Source organism: Lampetra fluviatilis, chromosome 22, assembly GCF_964198595.1.
Source record: "Lampetra fluviatilis chromosome 22, kcLamFluv1.1, whole genome shotgun sequence".
NCBI lineage: Eukaryota > Metazoa > Chordata > Hyperoartia > Petromyzontiformes > Petromyzontidae > Lampetra > Lampetra fluviatilis.
This window is the reverse complement of record NC_136296.1, coordinates 9,611,891-9,631,050: the sequence shown is the minus strand read 5'-3', so window position 1 is coordinate 9,631,050 and position 19,160 is coordinate 9,611,891. Positions and strand designations below refer to the sequence as shown.

The window sequence follows — 19,160 nt, the reverse complement described above, 5'->3', positions numbered from 1 at the left end:
TTATGCTTTTGTTATGAGGACTGTAATTCAATCTTGTAGTATTTAAACTTGTTCTCGCAGTTAATATATTATTTTTTACCAGGTAAGACCCACTGTGCTATTTAACTCTTTTTCAGAAGCAACCTGGCCAAAAATGATAGCTCAGTGAAGTGGCTTAATGTGGGAATTTATCGCAGACAAATACTAAAAATGCATGTTTCTAAATGTGGAGGAAATACCGGGGCACCCAGAGAAAAATTCATGGCACCACGGGGAAAACATGCAAACTCCAAATATACAGGCGTCTGGGTCAGCATCGAACCCACATCCTCCTTGTATACCAGGCGAGGTAGTTAACATCTCGCCACCATGGCGTTCGAAAATAAAACACACGGTTACTGTGTTGTTTAAAACATTCTGCTGGTTACTCAAGGAGATTATAAAAAGATTAAAGTTAATAGGACTAAGCAATCCTCCACATTCATTATCATGAATGATGATAATAATTATCACATCCCGTTGTGAATTCTTCGCTGAGGACACGGCCTCAACCTCTACCATTTAGGCCATTGGATTGTTTGACTATACTTCACCACACTGGCTAGTGTCGGTTTGGTGAAGGTGTCAAGGATATTGAAGATGAGGAGCGTGGGTTAGTGAGGTGTGAGAGGTCGTGGGGGGGGGGGGGCGAGGGCCTGATCAGATATTACTCATCACTGATGTTAGCCGTGGCTGGGAATCTGTTACTGACGCTACATTAATAATAATGATAATGTTTAGCCCTTTTTCAATACACTTCTGGATGAAGCTCCGTCCCCACAAAGTTAGTTAATGGTTTGTTTTTACTGTACTCCACCCCACTGGTCAAAGTTGGTTGGTATTGGTACGACCCAGGACCCGGTCAAATATCACTCGCCGCTGGCGTTAGCCATGGCTGAGAATCAAGCTCAGGTTGCGAGGTTCATATTCCCCTGTGCTAACCACAGTTCCGCCACTCCCCATGAATTTCGATTTAAAGCTTTTGTGACTGCAGGGATTCATCTTCTTGGTTCTTTCGGTAAAGTCACGTAGAAGAGAAATAATAAAATAATAAAAATAAAACATAATAAAATACAATTCTCATGACGTTTCGGCCACAACACAAGCAGCCGTCCTCAGGTGAAGAACAGATCTGTTGGAAAGACAGCGTCTGAATGAACACCACCAAGCTTGGCAGCGTATATTTAAGCTGGGTTAGGGGAGAAAGGGCGCCTTGATAAAGAAATTTGCATATCAACAGAGGAATTTAGCATATGTATGAGCAAAATGTTTCCATAAATATGCTAAATTCTTATGTTGATATGCAAATTCCTTTGCCAAGGCGCCCTTCCTCCCCTAACCCAGCTTAAACACTCTCTCATGCTTTAGAGTAGTGTTTATGTTTTAAAAGTATGCAGACAGAAATGAAAAAAAATACAAACGGGGAGCAAATTACTGTAGTAATGCAATGTAGATACAAATGAGCAATTTACTATGTCCTATTCTGTGGGTCTTTCGGTAAAGCCACGTAGATAGAAACATAAGAAAAATATCCACAATATCACGATGTTTCGATCGCAACAAGCAATCGTCATCCGGTGAGAGCTGCTGAAGCAGGAAAAAATATATGGCGGGAGCGCTGCTAAGGCAAGGAGTTATATAGGTTTGAGATGGGTGTAGCCCAAGGGTCAGTGGGTGGGGCTAGAGATGAAATTTGCATGTAAATGTAAGATAGGAGAAATCTTGATAAACGAAGCTGTGGGGGTGGCCATTGTATTGAGAGATTGGCATGTCAATGTAAGAAATTTGCTGATAAATGTAAGCTAGATAGAGCTCGGAAAGGAACATTGCCACATGGAGGTGGAAAAGGATGGCAAGCCCGCCATTTACTAACACAGCTAACGGTGGCTGTGTTAGTGAATGTCACTCAGAGAGTCGAAAATGACTGCTAACATAGGTAGGAAGGGAACAACACAGCCAGTTATGACCTAAACTGGTTAATAACGTCCTTCCAATGATTGCTCAGTTTGCACCCATCATCTCAGTTGAATTTGTCTGTGTTTATATATCTGGATGGCTTTATGGACAAATCTTTTGCTGATAGCCAGTGGGTTTGCAGAGTACCTTCGTCTTGGCAAAATTAATTTCGCGTGTGCCCACAGCGTTAAAATAATGATCAGCCACGGCCGAGGTATTGGTCCTACCGTGTTTCAGATCTGAGGTATTGGTCCTACCGTGTTCAGTGAAGGATCGCCGCTTGTTTGGTCCTCCAGGTTTGCGACTGCTCGGCATTGGGAGGAATCAGTACATCGACCTCATGAACCAGTGCCGCTCCTCGAAGGTATGGGCGAGAGCGTTCCTGGCTATGTCACGCACTCCATGTGTTCCTGTTTGGAGAAAAAAGTGGCTCGTTTCCGTCACTGTGCCGGCTCGCCCGGACCTGTGTAGTGTGATTCTGCCACTCACACGTACACACACACATTTCACAGAAACTTGACACATTCGTCTAAAACACTGCTCTCAAGGCAATTATAATCAGAGACTTTTGGGCAATGGCCTTTCTCTTTGCCATGGCAAAGGTGCATTTGGCGAAACATTTCCTTTTATATATATAAATAAAAAATGCTATCAAATGGACGGCGTTTCCCTATTTCTGAGTCACTCGTAGTGGCAGACGGTTATTTAAATTGAAACGCCGGGGCTGTTGATGCGTGCCTGTCTCACGTGTGCAGAAATTCTTCCGGAGGCGGCCGGTGCGGGAATTGTTGCCAATCAAGCCCGTGGAGATCACCGTGGAGCCATGGTGGGTCATCCAGGCCGGGTTCATCACTGAAGATGACATCAAGGTAAGGATGTTCTTGGTTCTTTCGGTAAAGTCACGTAGAATGGAAATAATTAAATAATAGAAATAAAACAATAAAATAATTCTCACGACGTTTCGGCCACAACGCAAGCAGCCGTCCTCAGGTGAAGAACAGGTCTGTCAGAAAGACAGCGTCATTCAGAGAATTATTTAATTATGTTTTATTTTTATTATTTTATTATTTCCATTCTACGTGACTTTACCGAAAGAACCAAGAAGATGAATCCCTGTAGTCACGAAAGCTTTAGATCGAAATTTAAGGTAAGGATGGCGCTGAAGTTTCAGCCCAGGGAGATGGGGGTTTACATCAACTGAGACAAAACAAGGTCTTGAATAGTGGAAACCAAGGTCGATATGTAGTTGTGTTGTTCTGTGTGTGTTTTTAAAGGAAGTTGATATCTGTTATGCTTGCATAGACCAAAAAACTTTCAGGTTATGATGGATTTTTTAAATGTATTATTAATGGCTGCATCGGCAATAAATGTTTTATTAAACTGAGCATTCACTTTTGTTAAGAGCTCTTGGCTTAAGAGGTTTACACAGAGCCATAATGGAAGGTAGACTGAGCTGTGATATATATTTTTTTCGTTAACCCCCTGTGTTCTGTGCCCGAATGCCTACCCGACGCGCAGGTCTGCAGCATCGTGGAGAAGAACACCATCGACAAAATCATCGACACGGGGCCACAGCTGGCGGGCTCGCTCGAACACGCCGTGGTCCACCGTATGATGCTCGCTCCGCATATCACTGGCTTAACGCTTTCCGGTCCACACGATCTGTTTGTCACTCTGTGGGCACCTGCACCTGCCCGTTGGTTTCGCATTATTATTTCTCCACAGACTTGGGAGTTGCATGCAAAGGATGCTAGCAGTTTCACAGCAGGATAGGATAAGCGGTGTTGAGATTCAGAGGAGTCTGGAATCATTCTGAGCAGGCCAAAATATCCTCTATAGGGGCTTTCAGCAGTAGCGTAAGCAAGCAGTTGCAAAGCTACACCTTTACATTTTTACTTTATTTTTATAAATAAAATGGCGCGGTATTTCTTGCAGGTTACTTATTAAGCTTGCATTGTGCTGTTTTTCTTTTTCAGGGCTCTACAATAAAGGCTTCATATACTTGGATGTACCCATTTCAGATGACGACTGCATTGTGGGTAAGTCACTTGGCTGATGGCACTGTAAACCAGAAACCGCTCCGGTCAGCTGGCCTGGGTGACTCACGGCTCAGGCCACTGTGGCAACACCGCTGAGATCCTGGGTTTGATTTCAGCTGCTCACGATTAATCAAGTTTCTTGCGTGTAGCGACGTGGTGGTCCCGAGCCCATCACCAATGACTGCGCAAAAAAAATCGCCAATCATTTATTTTGGGCTTTCACTTGATTGGACACAAACAATCTAGCTCTGAGAACTAAATAAAGAATAACATGTATTATTTAATTGCAATTAAATATATGTATCTGTAGCAGAACGGGTAGGAAAGTGCATCGCCCCTAGTATTGATCATTAATAAGAGTTTGCTTGAAGGCATTGAAGAAGTAGTTGTGATAACACCTACCTGCCTGCTTCTGGACGTTTTCTAAGGCAGTGATTCCCTAAATATTGAGAATTTTCAGTAGACACTTTGTCTCATGGCATGACACTGAAAGCGTCATTGAAATAAAACTGAGAAACAAATGACAATGGGTTTATTTTTCATTTGCCATTAATTTTTTTCTCAGACGTTACACAATAACATGGTTTGTAGAGTCGTGATGTTATCGTTAGACCGGCTGGCTTGTATTGTCATTCACTGTGGGATGGTGAGGTTGGGGTGAACCGCTATTTTTCGCTCACCATGGAGTCCTCACCACTTAGATTACAGCTCGGGCATCACTACTACTATTATTCTCTAATGTGTCGGTCACTTGCAAGATGTGTACCGCAATTCGTTGTCTCTGTCTCCTGTTCATTTAGAATGTTCATTACATATCGAGGAAAAGGCATTTCCACCACTCTCCAGGCAGCCATAGGTAACAGAGGCCCATCTGTTCTAAAGCCAACGTGAGAGCTGATGCCAAAGCCACAGAGCCCACTGATGTGTGGATTTTTTATTTTGTTTGCTTTGGATAAGTTGGGCTTGGTGTGGACTGGGCACCCACCGCTTGTTGGCCCAGCTGTTTCTGCCTTGACTATTTTTTCCCATATTTGCTTTCTAGCCCTGGGACAGTCTCTCGCTTGGTTCACCTTGTCCTCTAGTTGGTTTGCACTGCAAGCTGTAGCGACTCTTCGCTGCCCTGTATTTCATCTTTTAATGTCAACATTGCCGATGGGTTTCTGGCATGGTGTAATGGCTGGCACACTGAACTTGCATTCCATAGGTGTCGCAGGGTTCGATTCAGTGTCCCGGCTCGCAATGTCCTGGCCAGGCGGTGGCGGTTAAAACAATGGGGACAAGTTTCTTAAATCCCCTCCCATGCCTCTGTCCAGCCAGCAGTATAAATGGGTGCTCCACTTTTGGTCGATCGGCAGGTCGTGTGTGCGGTGGGATCAAGTGTGGTCAGCACTAAACAATACTTTCTAAAGGAGGATTTTTTTGTTTCCTTCTAGTGGCGGCCCTTCCACCAGCAGTTGTGTGAAGCAGGCAGTTGCAGGGCTGCACCTTTACCCCCCCCCCAATACTTATTGCTTTTATAATACAATAAATGCAATTGTCTCTACACATTGCTCATGAGTTATACAATGCTATTTTGCGTGCATAAAGTTCAGGGTGCATCTGGTTACAGATAGGTAGTAATCTGCTAGGAGTACACTGGAGGTAATGCACTGCTTGCTTGCTTGCTTACTGGTTAATAATTGAGTGCTCACGTGGATAATGCAGCCAGGACCCACTACAACCCACCTGATTCCTTGCAAGTATTCATAAGCTGCTGTTTCTGCCACATAGTCAAAAAAGTAAATTTGATTCTTGCTTAAAGGAGAAATTAGCGTTTGCGCACCTCCGATTCGCACAGTTGGCTACGTGCGGTGCAAAGAAGTTAAACATACACGTGTAGAGGAGTAGTACGGCACACGCATACATGCTCATGTACTATGAGTGTCGTGGGAATTCTACTTTTCTAATGCTGGGGCACGAGTCTCTCCATTGAACAGTCACTGTTGATTTCCTCACAAAGTGGCGCTTACTTTATTGAGGGAATGGTGGACTGTGTCAACCACCAGCCAGGATTTGAGCTCACAACCTTTCTGATTCTGAGTCCACTCGCTCTACCACTGAGCCACCTGGTCGGATATTTTCCAGATACAGTAAAACCTTGGATTTCGAGCATAATTCGTTCCGTAAACGTGTTGTAATCCAAAGCACTCGTATATCAAAGCACTCGTATATCAGTTGTGATCACGTGACGCTCGGCAGACAAAGCGTATACGTACTACTCGTATTGCAAGACCCTCGCTCGTTTATAAAATTAATATTTATTTAAAATGTTTGCTCGTCTTGAAAAAACACTCGCAGATCAAGTTACTTGCAATCCAAGGTTTTACTGTAGTTGAGTCTTAAGAGTACTGTAGCTTTAACACCCTATTACAGAAGTTTGCCCATAGTCGGCATTCCTATTTATTTATTTTAAACTCGCTTGAACAAATAGGGAACTAATCGAGTCTTGATCCATTAGGTGGGATGTTTTGTTTTAATATAAAGTTAAACTTAGGAATGCATGTAATTGAAAACATTCAAGATATTTACTCTGGAAAGTAACACCGAGTCCTCGAGCTGATCACAGCACAAAGTAAACTTGAGTATATTACAGGAGAGCATTCACACAGATATGTTTCAGATCGCTACTTGCTGTACTGCTTATGTAATTATTGCCTGCAAGATGGGATTCCAATACAATTTATATTGGCTGTTTTGTAGATGTGTGTTTAGTTTGTTGTCCTTCCCCAGCACCTCCGATTAGCATGGTTGGCTATGTACTGTGCGAAAGAAGTTCAACATACATACATTCAAGGTTTCAGAACTGACATTCTGGTACATCACTACCACACTGGTCACTGAATGAGTGAGCATACGATTGTGTTTGTGTGAGCATGCATGAATAAGGGAATTACTGAGATAGTAAATGAAAGATTTAGTGAATTATTGAGAGATTGAATGGAGTGAGCAAGTGAGTAACAGATTATAACTAAAAACTGTTAAACATTATTTTATCAGGTAAGACCCACTGAGCTATATAGCTCTTTATTAGAAGTGACGTTGACACAAATGATAGCTCAATTAAAGTGGCTTATCACGTGGAAATTATTGCAGCCAGGTTCTCTCAACGCACGTTGATTCTTAATATGGAGGGAAAAACCGGAGGAACCCGGAGAAAAATCAATGTAACCATGGGGAGAACATGCAAACTCCAAATATGCAGGCGTCACGGTTGGGATCGAACCCACGATCTCCTGCGTACCAGGCGAGGTAGTTATCATCTCTCCATCATGGAACCCAGATTGAGCAATGTGGGTTACTGATTAACGGAGTGATTGTCTATTGAATTGAATGAGACAGCGAAGGACCGAGTGAGCGACTGAGCGACCGAGCGGGTGCAAGCTGTGTGTGTGTTTGTTGCTGCAATGTCCACCCTCCTCTCGCTTGCTTTTGCAGTTCCACCCCTCGAAGGCTTCGTCATGAACCGGCTGCAGGGAGACTACTTTGAGACGCTGCTCTACAAGATCTTCGTTTCGATCGACGAGCACACCAACGTGGCCGAGGTGGGTGCTGCCGGCATGACGTCCATGCTACAAATTTGGCAAAGTAAAACAAAAATGTACTGGCAAATAATTTAATTGGAAAAGCTAATAGCAATATCGCTCATTGGCAGACATGCCCACTTGTGTTGATCACGTGATCACGTTGTGTCGCATAGGGGCCGCTGCCACCAGGGGATTCCCGAGGCAAAAAACAAACCTGGGCTGTGAGACATTTGTTACGTTATGGGAGCAATGTAATTATGTATTCAGGTAACTTCCCTACGTCATCAGATTAATGTCTTGAGTCGGGATCCGCCCCACCCACCTAGAGTGAATTAATTAATTGGCATTCCCCACCATATTCTTTTACAGTAATAATAATCAGCCCTTTGTCAAGCCACTGCTGGACGAAGGCTTCCCCATGCCGTGTCGGTCATGGAGGTTATTTGACGATACTTCAACACGCTGGTCTGTGCAAGTTGGTGAAGTGAGAGGCACAGGGCTGGTTCATATATCGCTCGCCACTTATGTTAGCCGTTGCTAGGATTTGCACTCGGGGTCAGACAAAGCAATTTAATGGCTAAATCACTTAAATATCCAATACTTGCTATGTATGGGCCGTATGAAAGTAGAAGTGATAACAATAATAGCAATAATGCAGCAGTGGTAATGACCCAGATTACAGACTAATAAAATTGTGTTTGTTCTGCGGCACAAATATGTCGGAGCATGTTTGTTATTACTAATACTTTCTTTAATTTCCTGTGCAGCTGGCGAGCGTGCTGGAGATCGATCTGTCTCTGGTGAAGGTAGGCCCTTCTCCGAGCTTTAACAGAAGCCTCAATCATTTCGGCATTAAACGTGCACTTCATTGTCATGTCCTGTTCAACTTCCACATGATGCCACAACTGCTCTGGCATCAACTCATCGCTGTTGGCAAATGCTTGCGCCAGCCACATGTCTTACATTCGTCACCCACGAGTGAGCACAGATAATCAAGTTGAATTGGTGCCCTAGGTTTAAACAACAGAACATCATGTGATTGTAATCACACTGTTGTTGTGTGCCAAGAAATACCAACACTTGCAGGCATGCTTCGTGCAGGCATGACTCACCCATCATGCCTTGCATGTTTGTCTTGCGACCGCCACGTTACATGTACAATGCTCCTCCGCCTTGCTTAGACCACCAGCTCAAAATAAATTAAAGTGTTATCGTCCCTTCAGGCAGCATTGAAACACGAGACAACTATTTCTAATAGTTTGCAGCTTGAACGCATCGATGTTTTTTTCCCATTATTTACAGAGTGTTGGATTTGAATTCTTGTCTGCAGTAGCCGCAATAACACACTCCAGTACAAGCAAAATGTTTGTCATTTTGTCTGTCAGTTAGGTACAAAGTCACCATCTCCCTGCTAAAGTGAACAACGGAGTGTCCCTTGTCTAGTGGTTTACAGCATTAAACCACTGTTGGAAATTTCAGATTCCTATGACGAGGAGAAACATTATGTAACTGCTGTTTGATATTCAACAAAGTGGTACTCATTTTATTGGCTCCAGTGGTGGCCAGATGGCTCAGGGCACCTGTACTGTGTCAGAGAACGAAGCCAGTAATGCTGACATCCTGTGTCCAAATCTAGGTTTCTGCCACCAACTGAATTCTCAGTGGTATTGAGTTCATGGTCTCACCTAAGTCCCCACAGATTAAAAAGAAGACCTATCTTATTCAAGTTTGTCTCCTAATTTGGCGTATTCTAGCCCCGGTAAATATGTTAACGGTCTGTTCTACAATTGTGTCGATACAAATCTACTCGCTGTAATAGGGATTCACATGCTTGTAGCATCTAGAATTCATCCAAATCCAAAAGAGCTTGGGAAACTCCCTTCAAGTAAGATGCAGAACAAGTGTGCCCCTTTTTGTAGATGCCTACCTAGGTTGTGACTGTCTCACATTGAGGTTTGAAGCTTTATTCGTGAGAATCATGGTTGGGTGCACCACCAAAGCCCTCAAGTGACCTCGCCGTAGTGACATGTTAAAGTGCATGGGATTGACATTGCAGTGGTGTCACAGCAGTGCTATAATGGTGTGCCTTAAAATACTCTCTTTCATTAACGGAGCTTTGGTCTCGTCTTTGGAGAGCTCTGGGCTCGCACGCAACCTCCTCCGTACGTGTCCACAAAATAAGATCCCTGTGTGTTTTGGAGTTGTTAACGCATTGTGTTTAACATGCCACAATGCACCGCAGTGTTGCGTGTGTTTCATTTTTAAACGCTTTTATTTAACTCACTCTGTTGTATCCTCAACTCTGTCTGTTGTCGTATCCTCAAATTTTGTAACTCAATTTTAACCCACTTCCCAATGTCGTATCGACTGCAAACTTGGTATACTTATGTCATACTGATGACAATACTATCTTCTATCATTTAAAATAAATAAATATCTTAAGCAATCTTTTTTATATCTTATCTTTCGGCTTGGGTCTAATTGTCCACGCTCAACTGACGGCTGTAAATCACCACAGTCCCTTACGTTATGGCAAGCTTCGGGGCCACTTCCTGGAGTCTTGGAGTTCTGCCATTACTCTTACGGTACATTTCATTAAAGCGTGTTTTTAAAAAAGTATTTTTAAATATTACTTCTTTGCCTAGTGGGATACTGGCAGGCGCGGCAATTCATGTTGTCGCTTGTGTGGTTTGCATTCACAGAACGCAGTGTCGCTCTACAACCGCCTGGGCTTCGCCCGCAAGAAGGTCCAGGTGCTAACTCAGGAGGCCCTGCACCTGAGCTGGAGGGAGGTGGCACAAGTCAACAGGCTCAGGTGGTGGCTCCCAACAGTGCCGACTCAGAGGGTTGCGAAACATTCAGCACGACGATGACGTCCCACGGGTGTATTGAAGCATTGATCAAACAACTGTTTGGTGTGTTTTTCGACATGTATGTGCGTTACGGATTTTTTTTTTATTCAGAAGTACCGTATTCTCTCAGAAAATAATACACGGTTATTCCTGTATTTTAAATCAGAATTTTGGGGTACGTCTTTATAGGAATCAAGAATTGATGTTTTATTACGTCTCTAGTGAGTTAGGGGTCACGTAAGCTTATTCATGCCAAAGTTAAAAATAAGAATTATAGCGCTCTAGCAAATCCTCTGCTGGATGAGGGGGAGGGGCCCAGCACTGGTTCAGATATCACTCGTTGCACAGCTGGATTAATGGTGCCACGCCAGGATGGTGCCCGGCACGGCCTGATGCAGCTTGCACGTGGAGAGTGTGCTGCAGGTGGAGATCACAGTGGGCGCTCACGGTCTCCTCCCCCACGCCTTCACCCCGCCAGGGCCACGATGGACCCACAGAAAATGCTGCTGAGCTTTGAGGGAGTGGACGGAGGCCGCCCGATGGGACTTGGAGCCTTGCAGGACGCCAACGACACCGACACTGCCAGCCAGGACGATCCGGGTGAATATGCACAGCGAAGCCGACGATAACGGGCACGCTTTTCCCTATGGCGGTGGTGTCTTGCAACGACGTCTTTGCTTGTCCATGCCGAGTCGTTTACCATGGGCGGCAAAGTTGGAGAAATAAGGTTGCACGTGGGTTTGCAGCTTGCAGGTCCTATATAATCTCTTGATTTTGTACACGCCGTAGCGTTGCGATTGGCTTGATGAGGTCACTTTGATCATCATGGCAACACAATGTAAAGGTAAATAAATCACGAGTTGTAATTATTTTTGTAACGACATTGAAAGGTTTAATGATAACACTGATTTAATTTGTCTTTTGAAATGTAAACAACATGATCACCTTGATTGTTTTACACACATTTTGTTATTTAAATATTATTGGGCTGTTCGTGGGCCAGCAGAGTCTGGTTTAGAACCATTATTGAAACAAATGAACCATGATACCTTTGCCTAAGAAGCTCCATTACTTCCATGCGTCTTGATGCAATCATTATCTATAAAGCATCATCTAGATCGATAGATCTTCTGAGACTTTTGCAGAGGATCGGCATGCATCCGTGTAAGTGTATACGGAGGTAGTGGCGCAGTTGTTAGTATAACTCGCCACAAATCCACCCACCTGAGGTTGGTTCCTGATCACAGCAAAATGTATCTAAACCAGTCCTAGGCCTCTCCAAGCTCTATTTCAGAAGCAACCACAGAATATGAATATTTACACTGGAGGAAGCTGATGAGCTATAAAATTATTTTTCACAGACAGAATCAAACAGCGGTTACAATACAAATAAATGATAGGGGATACCTGGCCAAATTAAGCTCAACGAAGTGGCCTATCATGTGGAAATTTATAGCAGCCAAATACTCTAAACGCATGTTTCTAAATGTGGAGGGAAAAACCGGAGGACCCGGAGAAAAATCCATGCAACCACACGGAGAACATGCAAACTCCAAATATACAGGCGTCACGGTTGGGATCAAACCCAGGATCTCCTGCATACCAGGCGAGGTAGTTATCATCTTGCCACCACGGGGCCAAATCTCGCCACTCTTGGCTTTTAAGTGATGGCTTGGCCATTCTAAGTCATTGGAGTACCACCATGGCACCCCGTTAAGGCTACACGTGAGGGATATGTTTTTGCCGTCTTGCGCGCACGCAGACACGGCGAGCGTGAGCAGCCTGACTCTGAGCTGCGCGCCGGCTCCGGGGACGCACAGCAAGCGCATCGCCTTCCTCTTCGACTCCACGCTCACCGCCTTCCTCATGATGGGGAACCTCTCGCCCGTACGTACGCACCGGCACATGCACGCTCGCACGTACGCACGCACAGGTCGGCAGGATTCAGTTTCCTGACCTAAAATTGCCAAATACAAAATTGTCGTGAGTGGTGTGTCATTGCGGAGAATACAACTGGTGTTCGTCTGCTTAAAAATGTTTTCTTATTTTCTCCACAATGATGCTCATGATTTTATTGTGTTATATATTACGTAGTTTTTCAGAGAGGGCCCTTGCCAATGCACATCTGGCATTTCATTGTTTCAATCAAGCCTGACTCTGCTGATGAGATATTGTATGCCGAAACCAATCCACCCATCTTTCATGTGTTGAACCAGTATTTCTGAAATTGTACGCTCCCAGAAGGACGTGTGTCTGATGGGTTGTGTAAGGAATATGCTAATTATTTATGTGAAAAACATCTGAAGGGGGCATATCATTTGCTTATTGAAATTGCTCAATAATTTGGTAGAAAAGTTGGAATAAGCCATTGTATAAGTGGAGGAAATTGGAGTGTGGAAACCATTGGTTCTCTACCTGTTTGGGTTTTCGACCTCCATCAAGGCCACCCAATCAAGACCACTTGTCCCCAAATCTCCCACCCCTCCTCCAAGCCCAAAAAAGACAAAAAAAGATACTGAGGCCACAATACACAGAGATTGCATGCCCACGCCTCTAGTCAATGCGGTGTTAGTAAGGCATCTGTTTCATCATGTTATATATTCCTGTTTTGTCACCCAAACGTGGCGCTGACATTTACTGGGCACGTTGAAATTTTCTTCTGTATGGTATCCATGCTGCAGCCTGAATTTCTACCCCCCCCCGCCGCCCCCCCGAAAGGGTTTTGGGCCCTCCCAGGGTAGCATGCCTGATTGGTTGAGAACCGCTGGCATATTCAATATATTGTTTTATATTTATATTATTTTATTATTTCCCTTCTACGTGACTTTACCGAAAGAACCAAGAATACCTTATACCTTATCTGTTCAATCAGTTTGTTGCTGTCTAAAGCAAGAACATTTGCATTAAATGCAATTGTCCTTACCTCTGTATCTGTCTCTCCCTGTCCCATCTCTCACCAAATCCTGTTGATTTGGTGACGGCAGTAGAGCTTCGTAAAACCTTCACGGCGCGTGACGTTTGCAGAATCTCAAGAGCCACGCGGTGACGATGTTTGAGGTGGGGAAGCTATCGGACGAGAGCCTGGACAGTTTCCTTCAGGAGCTTGACAAGGTACACAGCCACTGGCGAGAAACAACCGGTGGTCATAATGATTGTGGTTATGATCCCCTTTGCTGAGCACCACCGCGCTCTGGTTTGAGAACTTGACTCGCCCTTCGAAAGTTGTAATTTAAATTCCCAGTTAAAGTTTTTCATTCTGGTGTCACTAGAACATTGGTGTTCGATTGAACAGTGATGTCATGTTTAACAGTTTTGAAAGGTGTGGTAGTGGTGTGCTGCAGTGACATCGCTAGAGTGTTCATTAACGAAGCTTCAAATTTTCAACTCGTTGACAGCCAGCGGCACACAGACCTTGTGCGCCTCTACAAAACATTTACCGTTTGGCGCATCCTCGTTTACATCATAGCTGCTTCGGGCTGGTGTCCTCTTAACTCATTCTTCTCTATCAAATTCCTGTTGCCCCAACGTTGAGTACAGGTGCAGATGGCGGGTGAGGGGGAGGCCCAGAGGTACTTCGACCACGCGCTCACACTGCGCAACACCATCCTCTTCCTGAGGCACAACCGGGAGCTCACGCCGGACCCCGAGACGCATCCCAACGGTAGCTGCTCCCCGCGCGATCCTTGAAGGCCACGACGCGCTGCTCTGCGACGGTTCCCGCATCGGTTCTGCGTCTCAGGACCGTGTGACGCTGAAAGCACAATCTGGATAAATAAAGTTCCAATGAGACGAAAACAAAGAGTTGGTTTCGCAAATCGTTGGGGAGGTGGCGGAGGCAATTTATTATGAATGTAACAATTTCGTCACTGCTACAATTAGACAAGTTATGAAAATTTGGGATCATTAATTTCGTTTTTTGTTTTATGAATCCATTCCGTCTTTGCCCCGTGCAGTGTATGTAGAATCTATAGTGGTAAGAATCTAGATAATCCATTGTGGTGTAAATCTGTAGAATCTAGTGGTATTATAATAATGTATAGCCTTTTGCCAATTTACTGCTGTAAAAATGCCTCCCCACGGGGCAGTGCGGGTTGACGAATGGTGTTCCCAGGACCGATATGAATATATATATCGGTCTTCAATACATATATATGTATGTTGGACTTCTTTTGCACCGTACGTAGCCAACTGTGCTAATCAGGAACAATTGATTCTTACGCAAAAACACTTTGGTTCGCGTAAAATGAGCGTAAGATTGTCATTTAGTTCATGAATCATATCCCAGGTGTAATTTTTTCACCCTCAGTTTTCTGCAATGCCGCTTGGCTGAATTGGGAGTGGATTATTGGTTATTGGAATAAGGCACTCCACTAGAGTACAGGGGTATGGTTATCCATAATTAATCCTGTATTACTTTACTGTGTATACCTATTATAATTACAATAATCACAATCCGTGAATACAAAATAGGGCGAGATGCACGTGACGCGCCAAAATATATCACGTAACAGTAGACCGTTCCGCCTGAAATCAAGCACCGGTTCTATCGCTAATTATATGATCTCTTCTCATCCCTCCCGTGTCCTCTACACTTCATCGTTTCTGCGCCCCGTCCGTGGTCGCGCGCATCTCCCACTGCCCTCAATCTAACTGCCGCCCGACGCGCGCGCGCGTGCCAAGGCCTGCCGCTGGACCTGCTACGCTGCGAAAGCCTCTTGGGACTGGACCCGGCCACGTGCAGCCGCGTCCTGAACAAGAACTACGCGCTGCTCGTCTCCATGGCGCCGCTCAGCAACGAGATCCGCCCCATCAGCAGCTGCACCCCACAGGTCTCCGCGGGGTGGGGGGCGAAGGAAGGCGGGCATTAGGGGGTGTGATAAGGAGGCACAAGCTTGGCAAGGATGCCCTGGGCTAATCTTGGGAGCCGTAGTAGTCAGATGTGCAGACTCATACACGTTTGTTGAAGCTTATTGATGGACATCAACACCGCGGTCTAACGCAAAATCAGCACTTCGCTGCTTGATGTAGAATCTTCTCTGGCTGTAACAGTAGCGATTGTTGTGCGAGTTTGCTTTAAATAACGATATATATCTTGTGTGCAGCACATGGGTCCGGCGATCCCAGAGGTGAGCTCCATCTGGTTCAAGCTGTACGTGTACCACCTCACCGGCTGGGGCCCGCCCTCCTTACTCCTCTCCAAAGGCACACGGCTGCGGCGCCTGCCCTCTATATTCCAGGTACCTGTGAGCATTACCGCGAATGGCCATCCGACAAATCGGAACTCGGGAGTTTAACTTATCCGCTGGTATGGCCCCATTGGGGATAAGTAACTCTGTTAGGACGGCCGCAGCCATAGACAATCGGCGGTGGCGGCAGTAACAGGACATCACAGTTACATTGAGTTGCATGAAGATCCATAGAGTTGTATGGAGATCCATGGAGTTACTTAGAGATCCATAACACTTCCGTACCCAGTTACACGCTAATTTCTCACATTAACATCACTAGACCCAGCCACTTATTTATGACCCTTGGGCTACACCCATTTCAAACCTTTTAAAACAGTCTGCATCAGCAGCAGACCATGTGCTTTCCCACCTGATGACGGACGCTTGTGTTGCGCCCGAAACGTCGTGATCTATTTAATTTTATACCTACGTGACTTTACCGAAAGAACCAAAGAGTGTGGATTCCTGCAGTAATGAAAGCTTCAAATCAAGATAGATCCATAGAGTTACATGAACATTTATAGAGTTACATACAGGATCGTAGACCACAGCCGAAGATCGTTGAAAGTGGCCGCAGTTACAGGACATCATAGTTAGATTGAGTTGCATAGAGATTCATAGAGTTACATACAGATTCATAGACCACAGCCCAAGACTGTTGACAGTGGCGGCAGTTACAGGCCATTGCAGGGTGGCAATGGGCAATTTAACAAGAGCAAAAACAACAATTTTGTCCCCAACAGCCATGCCAGAACTTACTGCAAACACGATAGACAATACATAGTGCTTAAATACAAATAGAAAAACATGTAAAAATAAATCATGTCACAACCGTGTGCAAATTAACTGTATACTCGGACAATGGAGCTTAGTTATAGCATTCGTATTTGTGGCAAAAGCGGCGTGAATGTGTCCCGCATCTCGGAAGTTTCTTGGCATCTGAAGTGAATACTGTGGATAGTAGGTGTACACTTGGGCTCCACACACACACAGGTACCAACACGCAAGGGTTAAGAGCTTTTGTATTGATCGCGTCTGTTCGCATTTCAGGGCTACGAGCGGTTACTCATCACATCCTGGGGTCATGACCCCGGGGTGGTGGCCACGTCCAACGTCCTCATGACGCTGAACGACGCACTCACCCACTCTGCCGTCCTCGTTCAGGTATTCGCCACCCTCGGGATCATCCCCCTTGATCATCTATACCAGTGGTTCTCAACCGGGGGTACGCGGATCCCTGGGGGTACGCGAGGTGATTTATAAATGTGTCTTCTTCGTCGTGACTCCTGTCCAACCTATATGGTCTTTTCCCAAAATTCTGATTTATTGGTGAATAATCATGTAGGAATCTGCCAATACACATATATAATAGCCCAGATCTGTCATTATTTATTTCATTCTGTGCCTGTGATTAACGCGGCACGGATTGGTTGAAGTGCGTCATGTGACCGCGAGCAACCAGCCAGGCAGAGGTGAGCCCCTCCCAAACATGTACGCCCCCCGATTTGTTGAAGTGCGTCACGTGACCGCGAGCAACAGATGGGTGTGTGAGAGTGAGGAGACGGGTGAGTGAGAGTGAGGCAGAGCCGTGCTCCGTCCACTGCTGCCCTGAGGGGGACTCCCCTGCTCTCCACTGCTGGCTTGAGGGAGAGCCGTGTGGTTGTTCGGGCCCGCCGCAGGCTGTGGTTATTCGGGGACGCTGCAGGCCATAGGCGCCGCCCAACAACCGAGTATAAAATAACTACGATAACAATTGAAATCGACATGGTAACTTAGAACGATATTGATGTTAATTATTCATACATTTATTTGTCAGAACCATGTTGGGTCAGGCAAGGGGGGTTACTCGGTTGAAACAAAATTCATCAAGGCGGTGCAGTCGCCAAGAAAAGCTGAGAACCACTGATCTGTACTACTCATCATGTGTTTGTGGGCGGCAAGGTGGCATGGTTGTTAGACTCGTGCCGCACAGCAAGAAGCACATGGGTTCGAGTGCTGACCCCTGGTTCTGCATGGGTTTCTTCCGGGGTTCTCCGGTTTCCTACCAGTAAGCTAAAAAAAAACCTTACAATGTAACTGGTATTGGCCAAACATCCCAATGCTGAAACCATTACCTGCAAATTACTTAATTAGGATAACAACAGCATTGCCCCCAACTGCAAAAACGTTGGCAGGACCCTCCAAAAAAAATGTCTTGAGATGCAGTGAGGCTGTCCTGGGTAAAAAAAAATTAAATCCGACATACCCCGTGACCAAATCTCCCTAGATGTAGCCGATGGTGGGTCTTCTCTGCGTACTCCACATGCAAAAACGTTCCTTCAAATCTTAATTGGTCAAACCGCCCGCAGAAGGAGCCTCCCGAAATAAGTGCTTTGATACTCGGGGAAGCTTTTTTTGCGTGATTAAATAACATTTATTTATTTTGTGGCAGTGGTCATGCGCGTGTGTGTGTGTGTGTATTGCGATAATACGAGCCCCCTAATGAGCTTTTGCTGCAATGACTCCAACACAGGATGGCGATGCGATGATGCTAACGAGGTGTTTACTTGCGGCAGGGACATGGGGCACAGGCAGACGGCGAAGTCGTTTACGTTCCATTCCCGATTGATGAGCCCATCATCAAGGGAGGTAAGCGTCGGAGGTGAAGACTTGTACCCACCAGCGGAACGAATATCTGTCAGGGATAAGGCAGCAGTAGACAACGATTGCTATCCTGTACTAATTAATCCCATCAAGGTTGAAACCGGTATAGCGTCCGTCTGATTTTTTTGTGTTTAGTTTGTTGTCCTTCCCCCGCACCTCTGATTAGCACGGTTGGCCATGTACGGTGCGAAAGAAGTTCAACATACCTACAATATAAAAACGTACATTCTCCCGCTCCTATCTCAAGTAACATTGCCACAGTTTTCACACTTGAGTTGGTTGACCAAATGAAAATATTGGGTTTGTTATACACGCGATGCGGTGATGTCACACGCATGCGAGGCATTATAGTCACCAGTGCGTGATTGCCGTCTATAAAATCGCCTCCTGCCTGTATTATGACTCTTAATCTGAACTTTTGTGTTTGTTTTGGCGCTCACTTTTTGCCACAGACTTCAGCCTGGAGCACGTGTGCCGGCACCCGGCTGTGCAGGCACTGCGGGAGAAGCTCGACCTCGAGCACTCGTGCGGCTTCATCGCCATGGTCACACCGAGGAGTCGAGAGGTCACAGGTGCGGGTGGATGAGAGAGAAAGCGCACAGGTGTGGGGAGATGAGAGAGAGGTCACAGGTGCGGGGAGATGAGAGAGAGTGCACAGGTGCGGGGGGGGGAGATGAGAGAGCGAGCAGCAGTCGGTCAACCCATGACACCTGGGTCTGTCCCGTGACCTGTCAGCGAGCCGTCGACAATTTCACACTTCACGTGGCCTCAAAGTGCACCTGGCCTGGCACAGGTGGCGTGGTGACGTTACCGCCACTTAGCGGCGAACGGCGAGTGTTGTGTTCATCACGTTGGTGCTGG

At 45.5% G+C, this 19,160-nt stretch overlaps 1 protein-coding gene across 2 annotated transcripts in view; it reads left to right on the top strand.

Moving 5' to 3' along the window:
• The window catches only part of FAM91A1 (family with sequence similarity 91 member A1), a 32,902-nt gene that overhangs the window by 4,847 nt on the left and 8,895 nt on the right, over positions 1-19,160 (top strand). For both annotated transcript variants that reach the window (XM_078866391.1, XM_078866392.1), the window contains 16 exons: positions 2,271-2,338; positions 2,730-2,843; positions 3,493-3,583; positions 3,951-4,013; positions 7,488-7,594; positions 8,344-8,382; positions 10,279-10,391; positions 10,907-11,028; positions 12,191-12,315; positions 13,453-13,539; positions 13,966-14,089; positions 15,109-15,257; positions 15,531-15,665; positions 16,707-16,820; positions 18,212-18,284; positions 18,752-18,871. In XM_078866391.1, coding sequence (XP_078722517.1) covers positions 2,271-2,338; positions 2,730-2,843; positions 3,493-3,583; positions 3,951-4,013; positions 7,488-7,594; positions 8,344-8,382; positions 10,279-10,391; positions 10,907-11,028; positions 12,191-12,315; positions 13,453-13,539; positions 13,966-14,089; positions 15,109-15,257; positions 15,531-15,665; positions 16,707-16,820; positions 18,212-18,284; positions 18,752-18,871 — 1,644 coding nt within the window. The remainder of the gene's footprint in view (positions 1-2,270; positions 2,339-2,729; positions 2,844-3,492; positions 3,584-3,950; positions 4,014-7,487; positions 7,595-8,343; positions 8,383-10,278; positions 10,392-10,906; positions 11,029-12,190; positions 12,316-13,452; positions 13,540-13,965; positions 14,090-15,108; positions 15,258-15,530; positions 15,666-16,706; positions 16,821-18,211; positions 18,285-18,751; positions 18,872-19,160) is intronic.